The sequence below is a fragment of the Muntiacus reevesi genome, chromosome 5, assembly GCF_963930625.1.
Source record: "Muntiacus reevesi chromosome 5, mMunRee1.1, whole genome shotgun sequence".
Lineage (NCBI taxonomy): Eukaryota > Metazoa > Chordata > Mammalia > Artiodactyla > Cervidae > Muntiacus > Muntiacus reevesi.
Genome location: NC_089253.1, coordinates 54,448,608 through 54,467,618, shown reverse-complemented (window position 1 = coordinate 54,467,618; position 19,011 = coordinate 54,448,608). Strand labels below are relative to the sequence as shown.

Here is a 19,011-nt window from a genome sequence, read left to right as displayed (position 1 = left end):
GACCTAATTGATATCTATAGGACATTTAACCCCCAAACAATGCATTTCACCTTTTTCTCAAGTCAAAAGGAACAGTCTCCAGGACAGATCACATCCTGGGCCATAAATCTAGCTTTGGTAAATTTTAAAAAACTGAAATCATTTCAAGCATCTTTTTTGATCACAATGCGGTAAGATTAGTTGTCAACTGTAGGAGAAAAGCTATTAAAAATACAGCCATACGGAGGAGAAATAACATGATTCTAAATAACCAACAAGTAATGGAAGAAATCAAAAAATGAAATCAAAATATGCATAGAAACAAATGAAAATGAAAACATGACAACCCAAAACCTATGGGATTCAGTAAAAAGAGTGCTAAGGGGAAGGGTCATAGCTTTACAAGCTTAACTCAAGAAACAAGAGAAAAGTCAAATATATAACCTAACTTTACACCTAAAGAAACTAGAAAAAGAAGAATCCCAGGGTTAGTAGAAGGAAAGAAATCATATAAATTAGGGCAGGAATAAATGAAAAAGAAACAAAGGAGTATAGCAAAACTCAGCAAAACTAAAAGCTAATTTTTGAAAAGATAAATAAAACAGACATGCCATTAGCCAAACCCATTGAGAAAAAAAGGGAGAAAAATCAAATCAATAAAATTAGAAATGAAAATGGAGAAATCACAACAGACAACACAGAAATACAAAAGATAATAAGAGACTACTATCAGCAACTACATGTCAATAAAACAGACAACTTGGAAGAAATGGATGAATTCTTAGAAAAATATAACCTTCCAAAATTGAGCCAGGAAGAAAGAGAAAATCTTAACAGGCCCATCACAAGGATGGGAATAGAAACTGGAATCAAAAATCTTCCAAACAAAAGCCCAGGACCAGATGGCTTCACAGGTGAATTCTACCAAATATTTAGAGACAAGCTAACATCTATCCTTCCCTGGTGGCTCAGAGGGTAAAACATCTGCCTACAATGTGAGAGATCCACGCTCATTCCCTCGGTTGGGGAAGATCCAGGGAAGATCCCTGGAGAAGGAAATGGCAACCCACTCGAGTACTCTTGCCTAGAAAATCCCAAGACAGAGAAGCCTGGTAGACTACTGTCCATGGGATCGCAAAGAGTAGGACACTGTTGAACGACTTCACTTTCACTTTTCTTTCCAACACCTATCTTACTCAAACCCTTCCAGAAAAGTTCAGAGGAAGGTAAACTTCCAAGCTCATTCTGTGAGGCAAACATCACCCTAAAATCAAAACCAAACAAAGATGCCACAGAAAAAGAAAACTAAAGGCCAATATCACTGATGAACATAGATGCAAAAATCCTTAACAAAATTCTAGCAAACAGAATCCAACAACATATTAAAAAGATCATACATCATGACCAAGTGGGCTTTATCCCAGGGATGCAAGGATTCTTCAATATTCACAAATCAATCAATGTGATACACAACATTAACAAATTGAAGGAAAAAAAACACAACATATGATTATCTCAGTAGATGCAGAGAAATTCTTTGACAAAACTCAACATCCATTAATGATAAAAACTTTCCAGAAAGCATGCATAGAAGGAATATACCTCAACATAATAAAAGCTATATATGATAAACCCACAGCAAACATTATCCTTAATGATGAAAAATTGAAATCATTTCCCCTAAAGTCAGGTACAAGACAAGGGTGTCACCACTACTATTCAACACAGTTTTGGAAGTTTTATCCACAATGATCAGAGAAGAAAAGGAAATAAAAGACATTCAGATGGGAAAAGAAGTAAAACTCTCACAGTTGGCAGATGACATGACCCTCTGCATAGAAAGCCCTAAAGATGCCACCAGAAAATTACTAGAGCTCATCAATGAATATAGTGAATTTGCAGGATATAAAATTAATACACAGAAATCCCTTGCATTCCTATACACTAACAATGAGAAAACAGAAAGAGAAATTAAGGAAACAAGCCCATTCACCATTGTGGTGAAAAGAATAAAATACTTAGGAATAAATCTACCTAAAGAAACAAAAGACACATACATGAAAAGCTACAACACATTGATGTAGGAAATCTAAGATGACATAAATAGATGGAGAAATATACCATATTCATGGATCAGAAGAATCAATATAGTGAAAATGAGTATACTACCCAAAGCAATCGATAGATTCAGTGCATCCTTATCAAGCCCCAATGGCATTTTTCACAGAAGTAGAACAAGTAAGTTCACAATTTGTATGGAAATACAAAACAAACCTCAAGTAGCCAAAGCAATCTTGAGAAAGAAGAAAGGAACTGGAGGAATCACCACGCCTGCCTTCAGACTACACTACACAACTACAGTCATCAAATAGTATAGTACTGGCACAAAGCCAAAAATATAGATCAATGGAACAAAATAGAAGCCCCAGAGATAAATCCACACACCTATGAACATCTTATCTTTGACAAAGGAGGCAAAAATGTACAATAGAGAAAAGACAATCTCTTTAACAAGTGGTGCTAGGAAAACTGGTCAACTATCTGTTAAAGAAGGAAACTAGAACACTTTCCAACACCATAATCAAAAATAAACTCAAAATATATTAAAGATCTAAATGTAAGATCAGAAACTATAAAACTCCTAGAGGAAAACATAAGCAAAACACTCTCTGAAATAAATCACAGCAAGATACTGTCAGGAGAAATATCAACAGCCTCAGATATGCGGATGACACTGCTCTAATGACAGAAAGTGAAGAGGAACTAAAGAGCCTCTCAATGAGGGTGAAAGAGGAGAGTGAAAAAGCTGGCTTAAAACTCAATGTTAAAAAAATAAACCAGGATCATGGAATTAGGTCCAATCACTTCATGGTAAATGGAGTGAAGAAAAGTAGAAACAGTGACAGATTTCCCCCTCTTGACCTCTAAAATCACTGCAGATGGTGAATGCAAGCATAAAATTAGAAGACAGAAAAGCTATGACAAACTTAGATGGTGTGTTATAAAGCAGAAACAACATTTTGCCAACAAAAGTTCATGTAGTCAAGGAAATGGTCTTTCTAGTAGTCATCTGGATGTGAAAGCTGGACTGAAGAATTGATGTTTTCAAACTGTGGTGCTGGAGAAGACTCTTGAGAGTCCCTTGGGAAGCAAGGAGACCAGGACTGATGCTGAAACTTCAATATTCTGACCACCTGATGTGAAGAGCTGATTCATTGGTAAATACACTGATCCTGGGAAATGTAGAAGGCAGACGGAGAAGAAGGTGATAGAGGGTGAGATGTTTGGGTGACATCATCATTTCAATGGACATGAACTTGGGCAACTCCGGGAGAGGTCAGGGACCTTGAAACCTGCCATGAGCAGTCCGTGGGGTCACAAAGTGTTAGACAAAACTTGGTGACTGAACAATAACTAGCTGAACTCATTCAGGAAATTAGTGTATACATAAAAATAAGGAATCTGAAACTTGATATTGGGACACTTCAGTGTTTAGAGATCAGACAAGATGAGAATCCAAACTAAGAAGTACATTAGCCACTTCTAGTTGTTCAAGTTAACTTTTGCCTGGTGTGTAATTTTTACACTCTTCACTTGAATGTGTTTTCATGTTTGAAGTGACTTTTTTTTTTAGACAACATAAAGCTGAGTCTTGTTTATGTGTCTACCCTGCCATTTTCAGGTTTCCACTGATGTATTTATGGCCATTTATATTTAGAGTGACTTACTAACTATTAGGGACAATGTCTGACATTTTCTTAATTCTTTCATGTGTGTTTTCTTCATTTCTCAACCTTTTTCTTATCTTGTCTTCCTTGAGGATTTTTGAACATTGTTAAATAATTTAACTGTGATCTGCATTGTTTTTGAGTATATGTCTTTGCAAGGTTTTCCTACTAGTCTCTCTAGGTATTAAGATACACATAGGTAGTTTATCACTCCCTACTGTTGCTGACATTTTACCATCTGAGATTAAATGTGGAAAGCTTGCTTCCATTTAGATTTATTGGTTCTCCCCACATTTTAAACATAAATGTCTCTAGTATTCTCTCTGTATACATTGAGCACCATACCAGATAACAGTTTTGCACAACTATAATAAAGTAAACACAGAAATCATACTCTTATTATAATTATCCTTATTTAAAATTTTTTTCCATTCTAAAATCTCGGTTCTTTTTCTATTATGCTTTATTTTGAAAAGTTCTTAAGTATAGTTCTGCTAGAGACAAATTCTCTCAGTTTTGCTTTACTGGGATTTTTTTTTTCTTTCTCCCTTTAATTCAAAATGATAGTTTATAAGATATAGAATTTGCAGTTGACATTTTCATCCAGCATTGGGAAAATGTTCTTACCTCTTCCTGGCTCTATGTTCATCGATGAAATTTCCACCAATGATTGAATCCTTTTTTCCAAATAAGTATTGTATAATATCTACCCCAAATAAGTTTTGCATATCCATCAAGCTGCTTATAAGATTTTTTTTTCCTGTAATTTTCAGGAATTTGAACATGATGTATCTTGTTTACCTCTTTATTTAGTATTGAGGTATAGCTGATTAACACTGTTGTGCTAAATTCAGGTAAACAGAGAAGGTACTCAGCCATACATATGAATGTGACCATTCTCCCCCAAACTCTCTTCCTACCAAGTCTGCACATTACACTCCACACAATTGTCTGTGCTATACAGTAGGTCCTTATTGGTCATGCACTTTAAATATAGCAGTGTGTTCAGTTCAGCTCTGTTCATTTCAGTCACTCAGTCATGTCCGACTCTTTGTGACCCCAGGAACCGCAACACTCCAGGCCTCCCTGCCCATTACTAACTCCCAGAGTCCACCCAAACCCATGTCCTTCAAGTCGGTGATGCCATCCAACCATCTCATCCTCTGTCATCCCCTTCTCCTCCTGCCCTCAATCTTTCCCGGCATCAGGGTCTTTACCAATGAGTCAACTCTTTCCATCAGGTGGCCAAAGTATTGGAGTTTCAGCTTCAGCATCAGTTTTTCCAATGAACACCCAGGATTGATCATCTTTAGGATAGACTGGTTGGATCTCCTTGCAGTCCAAGGGACTCTCAAGAGTCATCTCCAACACCATAGTTCAAGAGCATCAATTTTTCTGTGCTCAGCTTTCTTTAAAGTCCAACTTCACTTCCATACATGACCACTGGAAAAACCACAGCCTTGACAAGATGGACCTTTGTTGGCAAAGTAATATCTCTGCTTTTTGATATGCTGTCTAGGTCGGTCATAACTTACCTTCCAAGAAGTAAGCATCCTTTAATTTCATCACTGCAATCACCATTGGAAGTGATTTTGGAGCCCAGAAAAATAAAGTCAGTCATTGTTTCCCCATCTATTTGCCATGAAGTGATGGGACCAGATGCCATGATCTTAGTTTTCTGAATGTTGAGCTCGAAGCCAACCTTTTCACTATCCTTTTTCACTTTCATCTAGAGGCTCTTTAGTTCTGCTTCACTTTCTGCCGTAAGGGTGGTGTCATCTGCATATCTGAGATTATTGATACTTCTCCCGGCAATCTTGATTCTAGACTGTGCTTCCTCCAGCCCAGCATTTCTCATGATGTATTCTGCATACAAGTTAAATAAGCAGGGTGACAGTATACAGCCTTGATGTACTCCTTTCCCTATTTGGAACCAGTCTGTTGTTCCACGTCCAGTTCTAACTGTTGCTTCCTGAACTGCATACAGATTTCTCAGGAGGCAGGTCAAGTGGTCTGGTATTCCCATCGTTTTCAGAATTTTCCACAGTTTATTGTGATCCACACAGTCCAGGTTTTGGCATAGTCAATAAAGCAGAAATAGATGTTTTTCTGGCACTCTCTTGCTTTTTTTATGATCCAGCGCAGGTTGGCAATTTTATCTCTGGTTCCTCTGCCTTTTTTTAAACAAGCTTCACCATCTGAAAGTTCACGGTTCATGTATTGCTGAAGCCTGGCTTGGAGAATTTTGAGCATTACTTTACTAGCGTGTGAGATGAGTGCAATTGTGCGGTAGTTTGAGCATTCTTTGGCATTGTTTTTCTTTGGGATTGGAATGAAAACTGACCCTATCCAGTCCTGTGGCCACTGCTGAGTTCTCCAAATTTCCTGGCATACTGAGTGCAGCACTTTCACAGCATCATCTTTCAGTATTTGAAATAATTCAACTGGAATTCCATCACCTCCTCTAGCTTTGTTCATAGTGATGCTTCCTAAGGCTCACTTGACTTCACATCCAGGATGTCTGGCCCTAGGTGAGTTCATGTCCACCCCAAATTCCCCAACTATCTCTTCTCCCATCATCCCTCCCAGCAATCATAAATTTCTTCTCTAAGTCTGTGAGTCTGTTTCTGTTTCTGTTCCATAAATAAGTCTGTTTCCAAATTTCTTTTAAGATTCCACATATAAAGGATGTCTTATGATTTTTCTCCTTCTCTGTCTGACTAACTTCACTCATTGTAACACTGTCTAAGTCCATACAGATTTTTGCAAATGACATTATTTCATTCTTTTAATGGATGAGTAATATTCCATTGTATATGTACCACATCTTCTTGATCCATTTCTCTGTTGATGAACATTTGGGTTGATTCCACATCATGACTATTGTAAACAATGCTGCAATGAACATTAAGGTGTGTGTTTCTTTTTAGACCAAGTTTTTCACTGGATCCATGCCCTGGGGCATGATTGTAGGCTCATATGGTGGTTCTATATTTAGTTTTCAAAGGAATGTACATACTATTGTCCATAGTGGCTGTATCAACTAATAGTGTAGGAGGGTTACCTTCTCTCCACATACTCTCCAGCATATTCCTGGATTTTTTGATGATATCTCTTTTGACTCATGTTAAGGGATATCATGCTCTAGTTTGATTTGAATCTCTCTAATAATTAGTTATATGAACATCTTTTCATGGGTGTCTTGGCCATCTATATGTCTTCTTTGGAGAAAAATATAATACTTAGGAATAAACCTAAGGAGACAAAAGATCTGTAATCTGAAAGTTGCAGGACACTAATGAAAGAAATTGAAGACACAAACACATGGAAAGATATACCACTATCTTTGATTAGAAAAATCAATATTGTCAAAATGACTACATTACCCAAAGCAATCTACTGTTTCAATGCAATCCATATGTAATTACCAATGGCAATTTTTCACAGAACTAGGAAAAAAAATCTTAAAATTTGTATGGAGAAACAAAGGTCCCAAATAGTCAAATCTATCTTGAGAAATAAAAATGAAGCTGGAGGAATGACACTCCCTGACTTCAGACTATATACTACAATGCTCTAGACATAAAAAGAGTACAGTACTGACTATGACATCAAGATTTATGAATCAGGAACTGAAGTGGACAGGAATGGGCAAATTTAATTCAGATGACCATTATATCCACTACTATGAGCAAGAATTCCTTAGGAGAAATGGAGTAGCCCTCAGCCAACCAAGGAGTCTGAAATGCAGTACTTGGGTGCAGTCTCAAAAACAATGGAGATATCTCCATTCATTTCCAAGGCAAGTCACTTAAAATCACAGTAATCCAAGTCTATGCCCCACCCACTAATGTCAAAGTATATGAACTTGACTGGATTTATGAAGACCTATATTACATTCTAGATATAAACATGAAAACAAACAAACAAAAAATCTCCTTTTCATATAGGTGACTGGAATGCAAAAGTAGGAATCAAGAGATACCTGGATTAACAGGCAAGTTTGGCCTTGGAGTACAAAATGAAGCAGGGGAAATGATGAAAGAGTTTTGACAAGAGAAGACATGGGTCATAGCAAACACCATCCTCAAAAACACAAGAGACAATTCTGCACATGGACATCACCAAGATGGTCACTGAGACCATCACTGAGATGGTCAGTACTGAAATCAGAATGATTATATTCTTTGCAGTCAAAGATAGAGAAGCTCTATACAGTTGGCAAAACCAAGACTGGAAGCTGACTGTGGCTCAGATCATGAGGTCCTTATTGTGAAATTCAGACTTGATTTGAAGAAAGCAGGGGAAAAAACTAGGCCATTCAGGTCCTTTATGATTATATAGTGGAAGGGATAAAAAGATTCAAGGGATTAGATCTGAGAGAGTACTTGAAGAACTATGGATAGAAGGTTGTAACTTTGTACAAGAGGCAGTGAATAAAACCAACCCCAAGAAGCAGAAATGCAACAATGCAAAGTGGCTTTCTGAGAAGGCCTTAGAAAGAGGTGAGAAAAGAAGAGAAGCAAAAAGCAAAGAATAAAAGGGAAAGTATACCCATCTGAATGTAGAATTCCAAAGAATAACAAGGAAGATAAAGAAAGCCTTGTTAAGTGAGCAATGCAAAAAAATAGAGGAAAGCAATAAAATGGGGAAGACTAGAAATGTCTTCAAGAAAATTAGAGATAGCAAGGGAAATTTTCATGTAATAATCAGCAGAGTAAAGGACAGAAATGGTATGGCCTTAACAGAAGCAGAAGATACTAAGAAGAGGTGGCAAGAATATACAGAAGAACTGTACAGAAAAGGACTTAATGACCCAGATAATCACGATGGTGTGATCACTCACCTGGAGCCAGAAATCCTGGAGTGTGAAGTCCAGGGGACATCACTGCAAACAAAGCTAATGGAGGTGGTGGGATTCCAGCTGAGCTATTTCAAATCCTAAAAGATGATGCTGTGAAAGCACTGCACTTAATATGCCAGCAAATTTGGAAAACTCAGCAGTGGCTATAGGACTGGAAAAGTTCAGTTTTTACCCCAGTCTCTAGAAGGGTAATGCCAAAGAATGTTCAAACTACCACAACACAACTGGGCTCATTTCACATGCTAGCAAGGTAATACTCAAAATCCTTCAAACTAAACTTCAACAACATGTGAACTGAGAACTTCCAGGTGTATAAGCTAAATTTAGAAAGATGACGGAACTACAGATTAAATTGACAACATCCGTTACATCATAGAAAAAGCAAAAGAAATGCACAAAAACATCTACTTCTGCTTCATTGACTACACTAAAGTCTTTGTTTGGATCACAACATTGTGGAAAATTCTTAGAGATGGGAATACTTGACCACCTTACCTGCCTCCTGAGAAACCTGTATGCAGGTCAAGAAGCAACAGTTAGAACTGGAATGGAACAATAAACTGATTCAAAATTGGGAAAGGAGTATGTCAAGGCTGTATATTGTCACCCTGCTAATTTAACATCATACAAAATACCAGGCTGGAAGAAGCACAAGCTGGAATCAAGATTGCCAGGAAAAATACCAATAACCTCAGATACACAGATGACATCACACTAATGGAAGAAACCAAAGAGGAATTAAAGAACCCCTTGATGATGGTGAAAGAGGAGATTGAAAAAGCTAGCTTAAAACCACATTCAAGAAACGAAGATCATGTCTTGGGTTCCACCACTGCATGGCAAAATGGGGGAAAATGGAAACAATGACAGACTTCATTCTTTTTGGCTTCACAATCACTGTTGATGGTGACTGTAGCCATGAAATTAAAAGACACTTGCTCCTTGGAAGAAAAGTTATGAAAAGCTCGACAGCATGTTAAGAAGCAGAGACATCACTTTACCAACAAAGGTTCTTATTGTCAAAGTTATGGTTTTTCAAGCAGTCATGTATGGATGTAAATGTTTGATCACAAAGAAGGCTGAGTACCAAAGAATTGATATTTTGAACTGTGATGCTGGAGAAGACTCTTGAGCATCCCTTAGACTGGAAGGAGATCAAACCAGTCAATCCTAAAAGAAATCAGTCCTGAATATTGATTGGAAGGACTGATGCTGAAGCTGAAGCTCCAGTATTTTGGCCACCTGATGAGAAGAGCTGAGTCATTGAAATAGATCCTGATGTTGGAAAAGTTTAAGGGCAGGAGGAGAAGGGACATCAGAGGATGACACGGTTCGATGGCATGGTTGACAGAATGGGCATGACTTTGAGCAAACTCTGGGATGATGTATCTTGACATTAAGTTCTTTGGTCCCATCCCATTTGGAATTCACTGAGCAGTTTTAAAATGTAGCTGTTTTTGGTTAGTGATGAATTCATATGTCCTATTCAAGAAATTTTCAGTCATTTTTTAAAACTTATTTTGATGTGTATTTCCTTTACAATATAATGTTAGTTTCACTGTATATAAAAATGAATCAGCTACACATATACTCATATGCCCATTCTTTTGGATTTCCTTTGCATTTAGACCATCAGAAAATGATGGCACAGGGAAATCTGCCATTATTCTTTTTTTAATCTCTTATTCTTTATTTTCAACTTCATGTTCAACAGTTCTTTGCTATCTTCCCACAGGTCCTTGAAGCTATGTCCATTTTCTTTTCAGTTTATTATCAAAGTTAGTTAATATTCAAGCTTATTGATCCTTCTGCGATCTGCAATATATTGTTGAACCATATGGTTTTCTAATAATCTATTTTCTAGTTCTACCAACTGGACTGGATTTTTAAAAACCAACATCCAATGATTTCAATATCTGTGTCATCTCAGTGTTGTCTTCTGTTGATTGTTATTTTCTCTTTTGAGGTTTACCTGATCTTTGGCCTGATAAATGATTTTCAACTGTATTTGGACACTTGAACTTTTATATCTTGAGACTAAGGATGTTATTGGACTCCTTCATTAATCACGCTTCCCTTACTGCCATGTAGGGTGCAAGTCCAAGGTTCCCACCTGGCCTCCCCTGACACCAGGAGAAAAGGTAGATGTTTCTTGTTCCCTTATTATGTGGGTGGAAATGTAGGCTGCTTACTTGGACTCTGTACATCAAGGCATGGAAAGAAATGGCCTAAGGTTTCTGCCATCATGTGTTTCTAGACTGAATAAGTTCAGTTCAGTTGCTCAGGCATGTCTGACTCTTTGCAACCCCACGAACTGCAACATGCCAGGTTTCTCCATCCATCACCAACTTCCAGAGCTTAACTAAACTCATGTCCACTGAGTCGGTGATGCCATCCTTCCATCTCATCCTCTGTCATCCCCTTATCCTTCCGCTTTCAATCTTTCCCAGCATCAGGGTCTTTTCCAAAGAGTTAGTCCTTTGCATCAGGTGGCCAAAGTATTGGAGTTTCAGCTTCATCATCAGTCCTTTCAAAGTATATTCGGGACTGATTCCCTTTAAGGTTGACTGCATTGAACTTGCATTCCAATGGACTCTCAAGAGTCTTCTCCAACACCAGAGTTCAAAACCATCAATTTTTCGATGCTCAGCTTTCTTTACACTCCAACTCTCACATCCATACATGATGACTGGAAAAATCATAGCTTTCACTAGATGGAATTTTGTTTGCCAATTAATGTCTCTGCTTTTTAATATGCTGTTTAGGTAGGTCTTTTCCAAGGAGCAAGTGTCTTTTAATTTCATGATTGCAGTCACCATCTGCAGTGATTTTAGAGCCCCCCAAAATAAAGTCTGTCACTGTATCCATTGTTTCACAATCTATTTGCTGTGAAGTGATGGAACCAGATACCATGAATTTAGTTCCCTGAACATTGATTTTTAAGCCACCTTTTCCACTTTCCTCTTTCACTTTCATCAGGAGACTCTTTAGTTCTTCTTCACTTTCTGCCATAAGGGTGGTGTCATCTGCATATCTGAGGTTGTTGATATTTCTCCTGACAACCTTGATTCCAGCTTGTTCTTCATTCAGCTGGAATTTTGCACGATGTACTCTGCATATAAGTTAAGTAAGCAGGGTGACAGTATACATCCTTGATATACTCCTTTCCTGATTTGGAGCCAGTTTGTTCTTCCATGTCTGATTCTAACTGTGGCTTCTTGACCTGCATACAGATTTCTCAGGAGGCAGGTCAGGTGTTACCATCTATTTAATTTCTACAGTTTCTTGTGATCCACACAGTCAAAGACTTTGGTGTAGTCAATAAAGCATGAGTAGATTATTCTGTGGAACTCTCTTGCTGTTTCGATGATCCAGTGAATGTTAGCAATTTGATCTTTTTCCTCTGCCTCTTCTGAATCCAGCTTGAACATCAGGAATTTCATGGGTTATGTGCTGTTGAAGCCGAGCTTGGAGAAGTTTTAGCATTACTGTACTAGAGTGTGAGATGAATGTAATTGTATGGTAGTTTGAACATGCTTTGGGATTAAATGAAAACTAACATTTTTCAGACCTGTGGTCACTGCTGAATTTTCTAATTTTGCAAGCATATTGAGTGCAGTACTTAAAGAGCATCATCGTTTAGGATTTGAAATAGCTCAACTGGAATTTCATCACCTCCACTAACTTTGCAGTGATGCTTCCTAAGGTCCACTTGACTTTGTATTCTAGGATGTCTGGTTGTAGGTGAGTGATCACACCTTCGTGATTATCTGGGTCATAAGATCTCTTTTGTATAGTTCTTCTGTGTATTCTTGCCACCTCTTCTTAATATCTCCCACTTCTGTTGGGTCCATACCATTTTTGTCCTTTATAGTGCCCATCACTGCGTGAAATGTCCTTGGTATCTCTAATTTTCTTGAAGAGATCTCTAGTCTTTCCCATTCTATTGTTTTCCTCTGTTTCTTTGCACTGATCACTGAGGAAGGCTTTCTTATCTCTCCTTGCTATTCTTTGAACTCTGCATTCAAATGATCTTATCTTTCCTTTTCTCTTTTGCCTTTATTTTTTTTCATTTATTTTTATTAGTTGGAGACTAATTACTTTACAATATTGTAGTGGTTTTTGTCATACATCGATATGAATCAGCCGTGGATTTACATGTATTCCCCATCCCAATCCCCCCTCCCACCTCCCTCTCTACCCGATCCCTCTGGGTCTTCCCAGTGCACTAGGCCCAAGCACTTGTCTCGTGCATTCAACCTGGGCTGGTGATCTGTTTCACCCTAGATAATATACATGTTTTGATGCTGTTCTCTCAAAACATCCCACTCTCGCCTTCTCCCACAGAGTCCAAAAGTCTGTTCTGTACATCTGTATCTCTCTCTGTGTTTTGCATATAGGGTTATCATTACCATCTTTCTGAATTCCATATATATGTGTTAGTATACTGTAATGGTCTTTATCTTTCTGGCTTACTTCACTCTGTATGATGGGCTCCAGTTTCATCCCTCTCATTAGAACTGATTCAAATGAATTCTTTATAATGGATGAGTAATATTCCATGGTGTATATGTACCACAGCTTCCTTATCCATTTGTCTGCTGATGGGCATCTAGGTTGCTTTCATGTACTGGCAATTATAAACAGTGCTGTGATGAACATTGGGGTGCACGTGTCTCTTTCAGATCTGGTTTCCTCGGTGTGTATGCCCAGAAGTGGGATTGTTGGGTCATATGGCAGTTCTATTTCCAGTTTTTTTTAAGAAACCTCCACACTGTTCTCCATAGCGGCTGTACTAGTTTGCATTCCCACCAACAGTGTCAGAGGATTCCCTTTTCTCCACACCCTCTCCAGCATTTATTGCTTGCAGACTTTTGGATAGCAGCCATCCTGACTGGCATGTAATGGTACCTCATTGTGGTTTTGATTTGCATTTCTCTGATAATGAGTGATGTCTCTTTTGCCTTTAGTGTCTCTTCTTTTCTCAGCTATTTGTAAGGCCTCCTGAGGTAACCATTTTGCCTTTTTACATTTATTTTTGTTGGGGATAGTTTTGATTCCTGCCCCCTGTACAAAGTCAGGAACCTCTGTCCATAGTTGTTCAGGCATTCTGTCTTATCAGATCTAATCTCTTGATTCTATTTGTCACTTCCACTATATAATCATAAGGGATTTGATTTAAGTCATCCCTGAATTGTCTAGTGGTTTTCAGGTCTTTCTTCAATTTATGTACAAATTGGGTAACAAGGATTTCATGATCTGAGCCACAGTCAACTCCCAGTTGTATTTTTGCTGACTGTATAGAGCTTCTCCATCTTTGGCTGCAGAGAATATGATCAATCTGAATTCAGTATTGACCATCTGGTGATGTCCATGTGTAGAGTTCTCACTTGTGTTGTTGGAAGAGAGTGTTTTCTATGACCAGTGTGTTCTCCTGGCAAAACTCTGTTACCCTTTGCCCTGCATCATTTTGTACTCTAACGCCAAATTTGCCTGTTATTCCAGGTATCTCTTGCCTTCCTACCTCTGCATTCCAGTCCCCTCTAATGAAAACGACATCTTTTTGATGTTAGTTCTAGAAGTCCTCGTACGTCTTCAGAAAAGCATTCCACTTCAACTTCTTCAGCATTACTTTTCAGGGCATAGACCCGGATTACACTGATAGTGAATGGTTTGCCTTGGAAATGAACAGCAATCATTTTGTCATTTTTGAGATTTCATCCAAGCACTGCATTTCAAATGGTTTTGTTGACTATCATGGCTACTCCATTTCTTCTTAGGGATTCTTGCTCACAGTAGTAGATATACTGGTCATCTGAGCTAAATTCACCCATTCCAGTCCATTCTAGTTTGCTGATTTTTAAAATGCTAATGTTCACTCTTGCACCTTCTATTTGACCACTTCCAGTTTGCTTTGATTCGTGGACCTAACATTCCAGGTCCCTATGCAATAGTGCTCTTTACAGCATCAGACTTTACTTCGATCACCAGTCACACCCACAATTGGGTGTTGTTTTTGCTTTTTCTCCATCTCTTCATTATTTCTTGAATTATTTCTCCTCTGATCTCCTGCATATTGGGCACCTCCTGACCTGAGGAGTTCATCTTTCAGTGTCCTATCTTTTTTGCCCTTTCATTCTATTCATGGGGTTCTCAAGGCAAGAATACTGAATTGGTTTGCCATTCCCTTCTCCAGTGGACCACGTTTTGTCAGAACTATCTGCCATGACCCGTCCATCTTGAGTGGCCTTATACAGCATGGCTCAGAGTTTCATGGAGTTATACAAGGCTGTTGTCCATGTGATCAGATTGGTTAGTTTTCTGTGATTGTGTTTCTGTGATTCTGTCTGCCCTATGATGGATGATGATAAGAGGCTTATGGAAGCTTCCTGATGAGAGAGACTGACTCAGGGGGAAACTGGGTCTTGGTCTGGTGGAAGGGGCCATGGTCAGTAAATCTTTAGACACATTTTCTGTTGATGGTTAGGGCCGTGTTCCCTCCCTTTTTTTTGACTTGTGACTAAACTATGGTGGAGATAAGGAAGATACTGATGACCTCCTTCAACAGGTCTTACACATGCACTGCTGCAATCAGTGCCCCCAAACCTGCAGCAGGACACCGCTAGCCCATACCTCTACTGTAGACTCCTGGACACTGATGGGCGAGCCTGGTTCAGTCTCTTGTGGGGTCACTGCTTCTATCTCTTGGGTTCTGTTGTGCACAAGGTTTTGTTTGTGCCCTCTAAGAGTCTGTTTTCACAGTCTGTAAGTTCTGGCGGCTCTGTGGTGGGGTTAACTGCAGCCTCCTCCAAGAGGGCTTATTCAATACCCAGGTCTACTGCACCCAGAGCCCCTGCCCCTGCAGCAGTGCACTGCTTACCCACACTTCTGCAGGAGACACTCACACACAATTCTGGCTTAGTCTCTGTGGGGTCCTGGTCCTGGTGCACACAAGGACTAAGTGTGCACACTGCATGTAGTATTACTAGACTAAGTCAGTATTGTGACCATTGTTTGTGTCTTGCAAGGCTACTCTTTTCTGGGCCTTTTCTCAAAGAGATCAACTGCTTCATGAGACTTTTTTCTTTCTGTTCTTGTATTATTTCTGGGTTGCTGTCTCAGTGGCCCATTCAGGATACACAGAAGACAAAATGAAAACTCCGAGGACCCTCTTCAGTTTAACTCTTTGAAACCCAAGGTCCCTAAGCAGATTGACTTATACTTGTTTCACAGTCTCCTGTGTTAGCTTTTATAATTTGTTCAGGATCCTTATTAAGCAGAAGGGATACTTCAGTTCAGTTCAGTTGCTCAGTCATGTCCAACTCTTTGCAACCCCATGAACTGCAGAACACCAGGCCTCCCTGTCCATCACCAATTCCCAGAGTTTACTCAAATTCATGCCCATCAAGTCAGTGATGCCATCCAACCATCTCATCCTCTGTTGTCCCCTTCTCCTCCTGCCCCCAATCCCTCCCAGCATCAGGGTCTTTTCCAATGAGTCAACTCTTCTCATGAGGTGGTCAAAGTTACTGGAGTTTCAACTTCAGCATCAGTCCTTCCAATGAACACCCAGGACTGATCTCCTTCAGGATGGACTGGTTGGATCTACTTCCAGTCCGTGAGACTCTCCAGAGTCTTCTCCAAAACCACAGTTTGAAACCATCAATTTTTTGGTGCTCAGCTTTCTTCACAGTCCAACACTCATACCCATACACGACCACTAGAAAAACCATAACCTTGACCAGATGGACCTTTGTTGGCAAAGTAATGTCTCTGCTTTTTAATATGCTATCTAGTTTGGTCATAACTTTCCTTCCAAGGAGTAAGCGTCTTTTAATTTCATGGCTGCAGTCACCATCTGCAGTGATTTTGGAGCCCCCCAAAATAAAGTCTGACACTGTTTCCACTGTTTCCACATCTATTTCCCATGAAGTGATGGGACCAGAGGCCATGATCTTAGTTTTCTGAATGTTGAACTTTAAGTCAACTTTTTCACTTTCCTCTTTCACTTTTGTCAAGAGGCTTTCTAGTTCCTCTTCACTGTCTGCCATAAGGGTGGTGTCATCTGCATATCTGAGGTTATTGATACTTCTCCTGGCAATCTTGATTCCAGCTTGTGCTTCTTCCAGCCCAGCGTTTCTCATGATGTACTCTGAATATAAGTTAAGTAAGCAGGGTGACAATATACAGCCTTAACATACTCCTTTTCCTATTTTGAACCAGTCTGTTGTTCCACGTCCAGTTCTAATTGTTTCTTCCTGACCTGCATGCAGGTTTCTCAAGAGGCAGGTCAGGTGGTCTGGTATTCCCATCTCTTTCAGAATTTTCCACAGTTTATTGTGATCCACACATTCAAGGCTTTGGCATAGTCAATAAAGCAGAAATGGATGTTTTTCTGGAACTCTCTTGCTTTTTCGATGATCCAGCAGATATTGGCAATTTGATCTCTGGTTCCTCTTTCTTTTCTAAAACCAGCTTGAACATCTGGAAGTTTACAGTTCACGTATAAACATCAGGACACTGAAAAACAGACATATTTCTTAGAGTACTCTATGTGCTTCCATGGGGGTAAAATAAGGTCTTAAAATGTGTATTTCTGATTAAGTGATTTAAATTCCTCCTATAAATCATTTCTGTCATCAGAAATCATAAGTTTTGATATTACATATTTGGCTCCATTTTTATTTTATTTATTTATTACTGTAGGGGTTTTCTTTGAATAAAGCAAGCACCATTATTTTTTAGACTCTCAAGGAAAATGTGGGCCTTCCCCATCAATAGACAATGGAGACATTACCTCACTCCTGCAGTCAGTATATCCTCCAGGAATGATTGTTGAGTACCGGTGTCAGTCCTACTACGAACTTGGGGAAACAGAAACGCAGTATGTCAGAATGGAGAGTGGTCAGAACCACCAAAATGCTTAGTTAAATGCTTTAAACTTCTCCCAGATCCTGGGATAATTCTTTTACTCAGCATGATGTTTAACTGTTTATAATAGGGATTTTAAGGAATAAATAACAACCATTCTGTTGCATGCTTGACCACCAAGAATTAATATCTGTATATAGAAATAAAGTTAGAAAATTACATGTTCAAGCAACAATGGCTCCGTTATGAAAGCTCTTCATATGACAACTGACATTATGGATCTTTCATTATAACATTTAATGATTACACTAAACAAAGTATCTCATTCTTATAACATTAATTTTGTTAATATGATGATACATTTTCAGTGTATTGGTTTGGAAAAGTTTGAGGAATAATTTTTGGACCACATTTCTTGAAACCTTGAAATTCTATAGAAAATATTTGCATATTACTCAAAGGTTTATGTTTATTTTCTTTAACTTTAGAGCCATGTGGAATTTCAGAAGAAACAATGAGAAAGCATCACATACAGTTAAGATGGAAACACGATCCAAAACTTTACTCTAAAACAGAAGATAATATTGAATTTATGTGTCAACGTGGTTATCGTCCAGTGTCACCAGATCATACATTTCGAACAACTTGTCAGGAAGGAAAGATGGTGTATCCTAGCTGTGGATAAAACATTGACTAAATGCAGTTGTAAAATTGAAATATGTACATGTATTCATATTTCTCTTTATCAATTCAGTTCTGTTTATTTTATCAAGTATTTTTTAACTCATCTTGAATCATAAATCAGATTTGTGTTAAATATTATGGGGACAATGTAATTGAGAGATGGGAAACCAATGAATCACTTCTTAAAAGTACCTCATTAAACTTGGCAAATCAAAATGTTATGTGTCCTGTTCATGAAACATTTAAAGCAAGAAATTAGATTCAATCACTTACATGCCTCCTTCCATCCATCAGTTTCCTAACTTTCTGAAAGCTTTCTCCATTACTTCTGAGGCTTTCTGAATCCCTGTTTCAGAATACATGGGGAAAAGGGTGTGGAAAGAAATGGAAAAATTCAAAATATTGATAATATCACTTGACAAATATATAAAAGTAAACTATGTCATACTTATGTCAGCAAGTAAATATAAGTAATTTATCTTACTTTTGCTCATCTATCAATAGATGAACAAACCAAAAATGATGAAATACATAATATTTTCAGCTCAATTCAGTCACTCAGTCATGTTCGACTCTTTGCAATCCCATGCACTGCAGCACTCCAGGCCTCCCTGTCCATCAGCAACTCCAGGAGTTTACTCAAACTCATGTCCATTGAGTCAGTGATAACATCCAACCATCTCATGCTCAGTTGTCCCCTTCTCCCTCCTTCAATCTTTCCCAGCATCAGGGTCTTTTCAAATGAGTCAGCTCTTCACATCAGGTGGCCAATATATTGGAGTTCCAGCTTCAGCATCAGTCCTCCCAATGAGCATATTCAGGACAAATTTCCTTTATGCTGGACTGGTTGGATCACGTGTTATTTTAAAAGATGCTGATCAAAGT

The 19,011-nt window shown here is 38.5% G+C and overlaps 1 protein-coding gene across 1 annotated transcript in view; it reads left to right on the top strand.

Moving 5' to 3' along the window:
* Window positions 1-18,210, top strand: part of LOC136169338 (complement factor H-like) — an 88,778-nt gene extending 70,568 nt beyond the window's left edge. Inside the window, 5 exon segments of the mRNA XM_065937119.1 lie at window positions 6,706-6,766; window positions 11,947-11,951; window positions 17,317-17,436; window positions 17,439-17,497; window positions 17,933-18,210. Coding sequence (XP_065793191.1) covers window positions 6,706-6,766; window positions 11,947-11,951; window positions 17,317-17,436; window positions 17,439-17,497; window positions 17,933-18,127 — 440 coding nt within the window. The 3' untranslated portion in view covers window positions 18,128-18,210.
* Window positions 18,211-19,011: the final 801 nt, after the last annotated feature.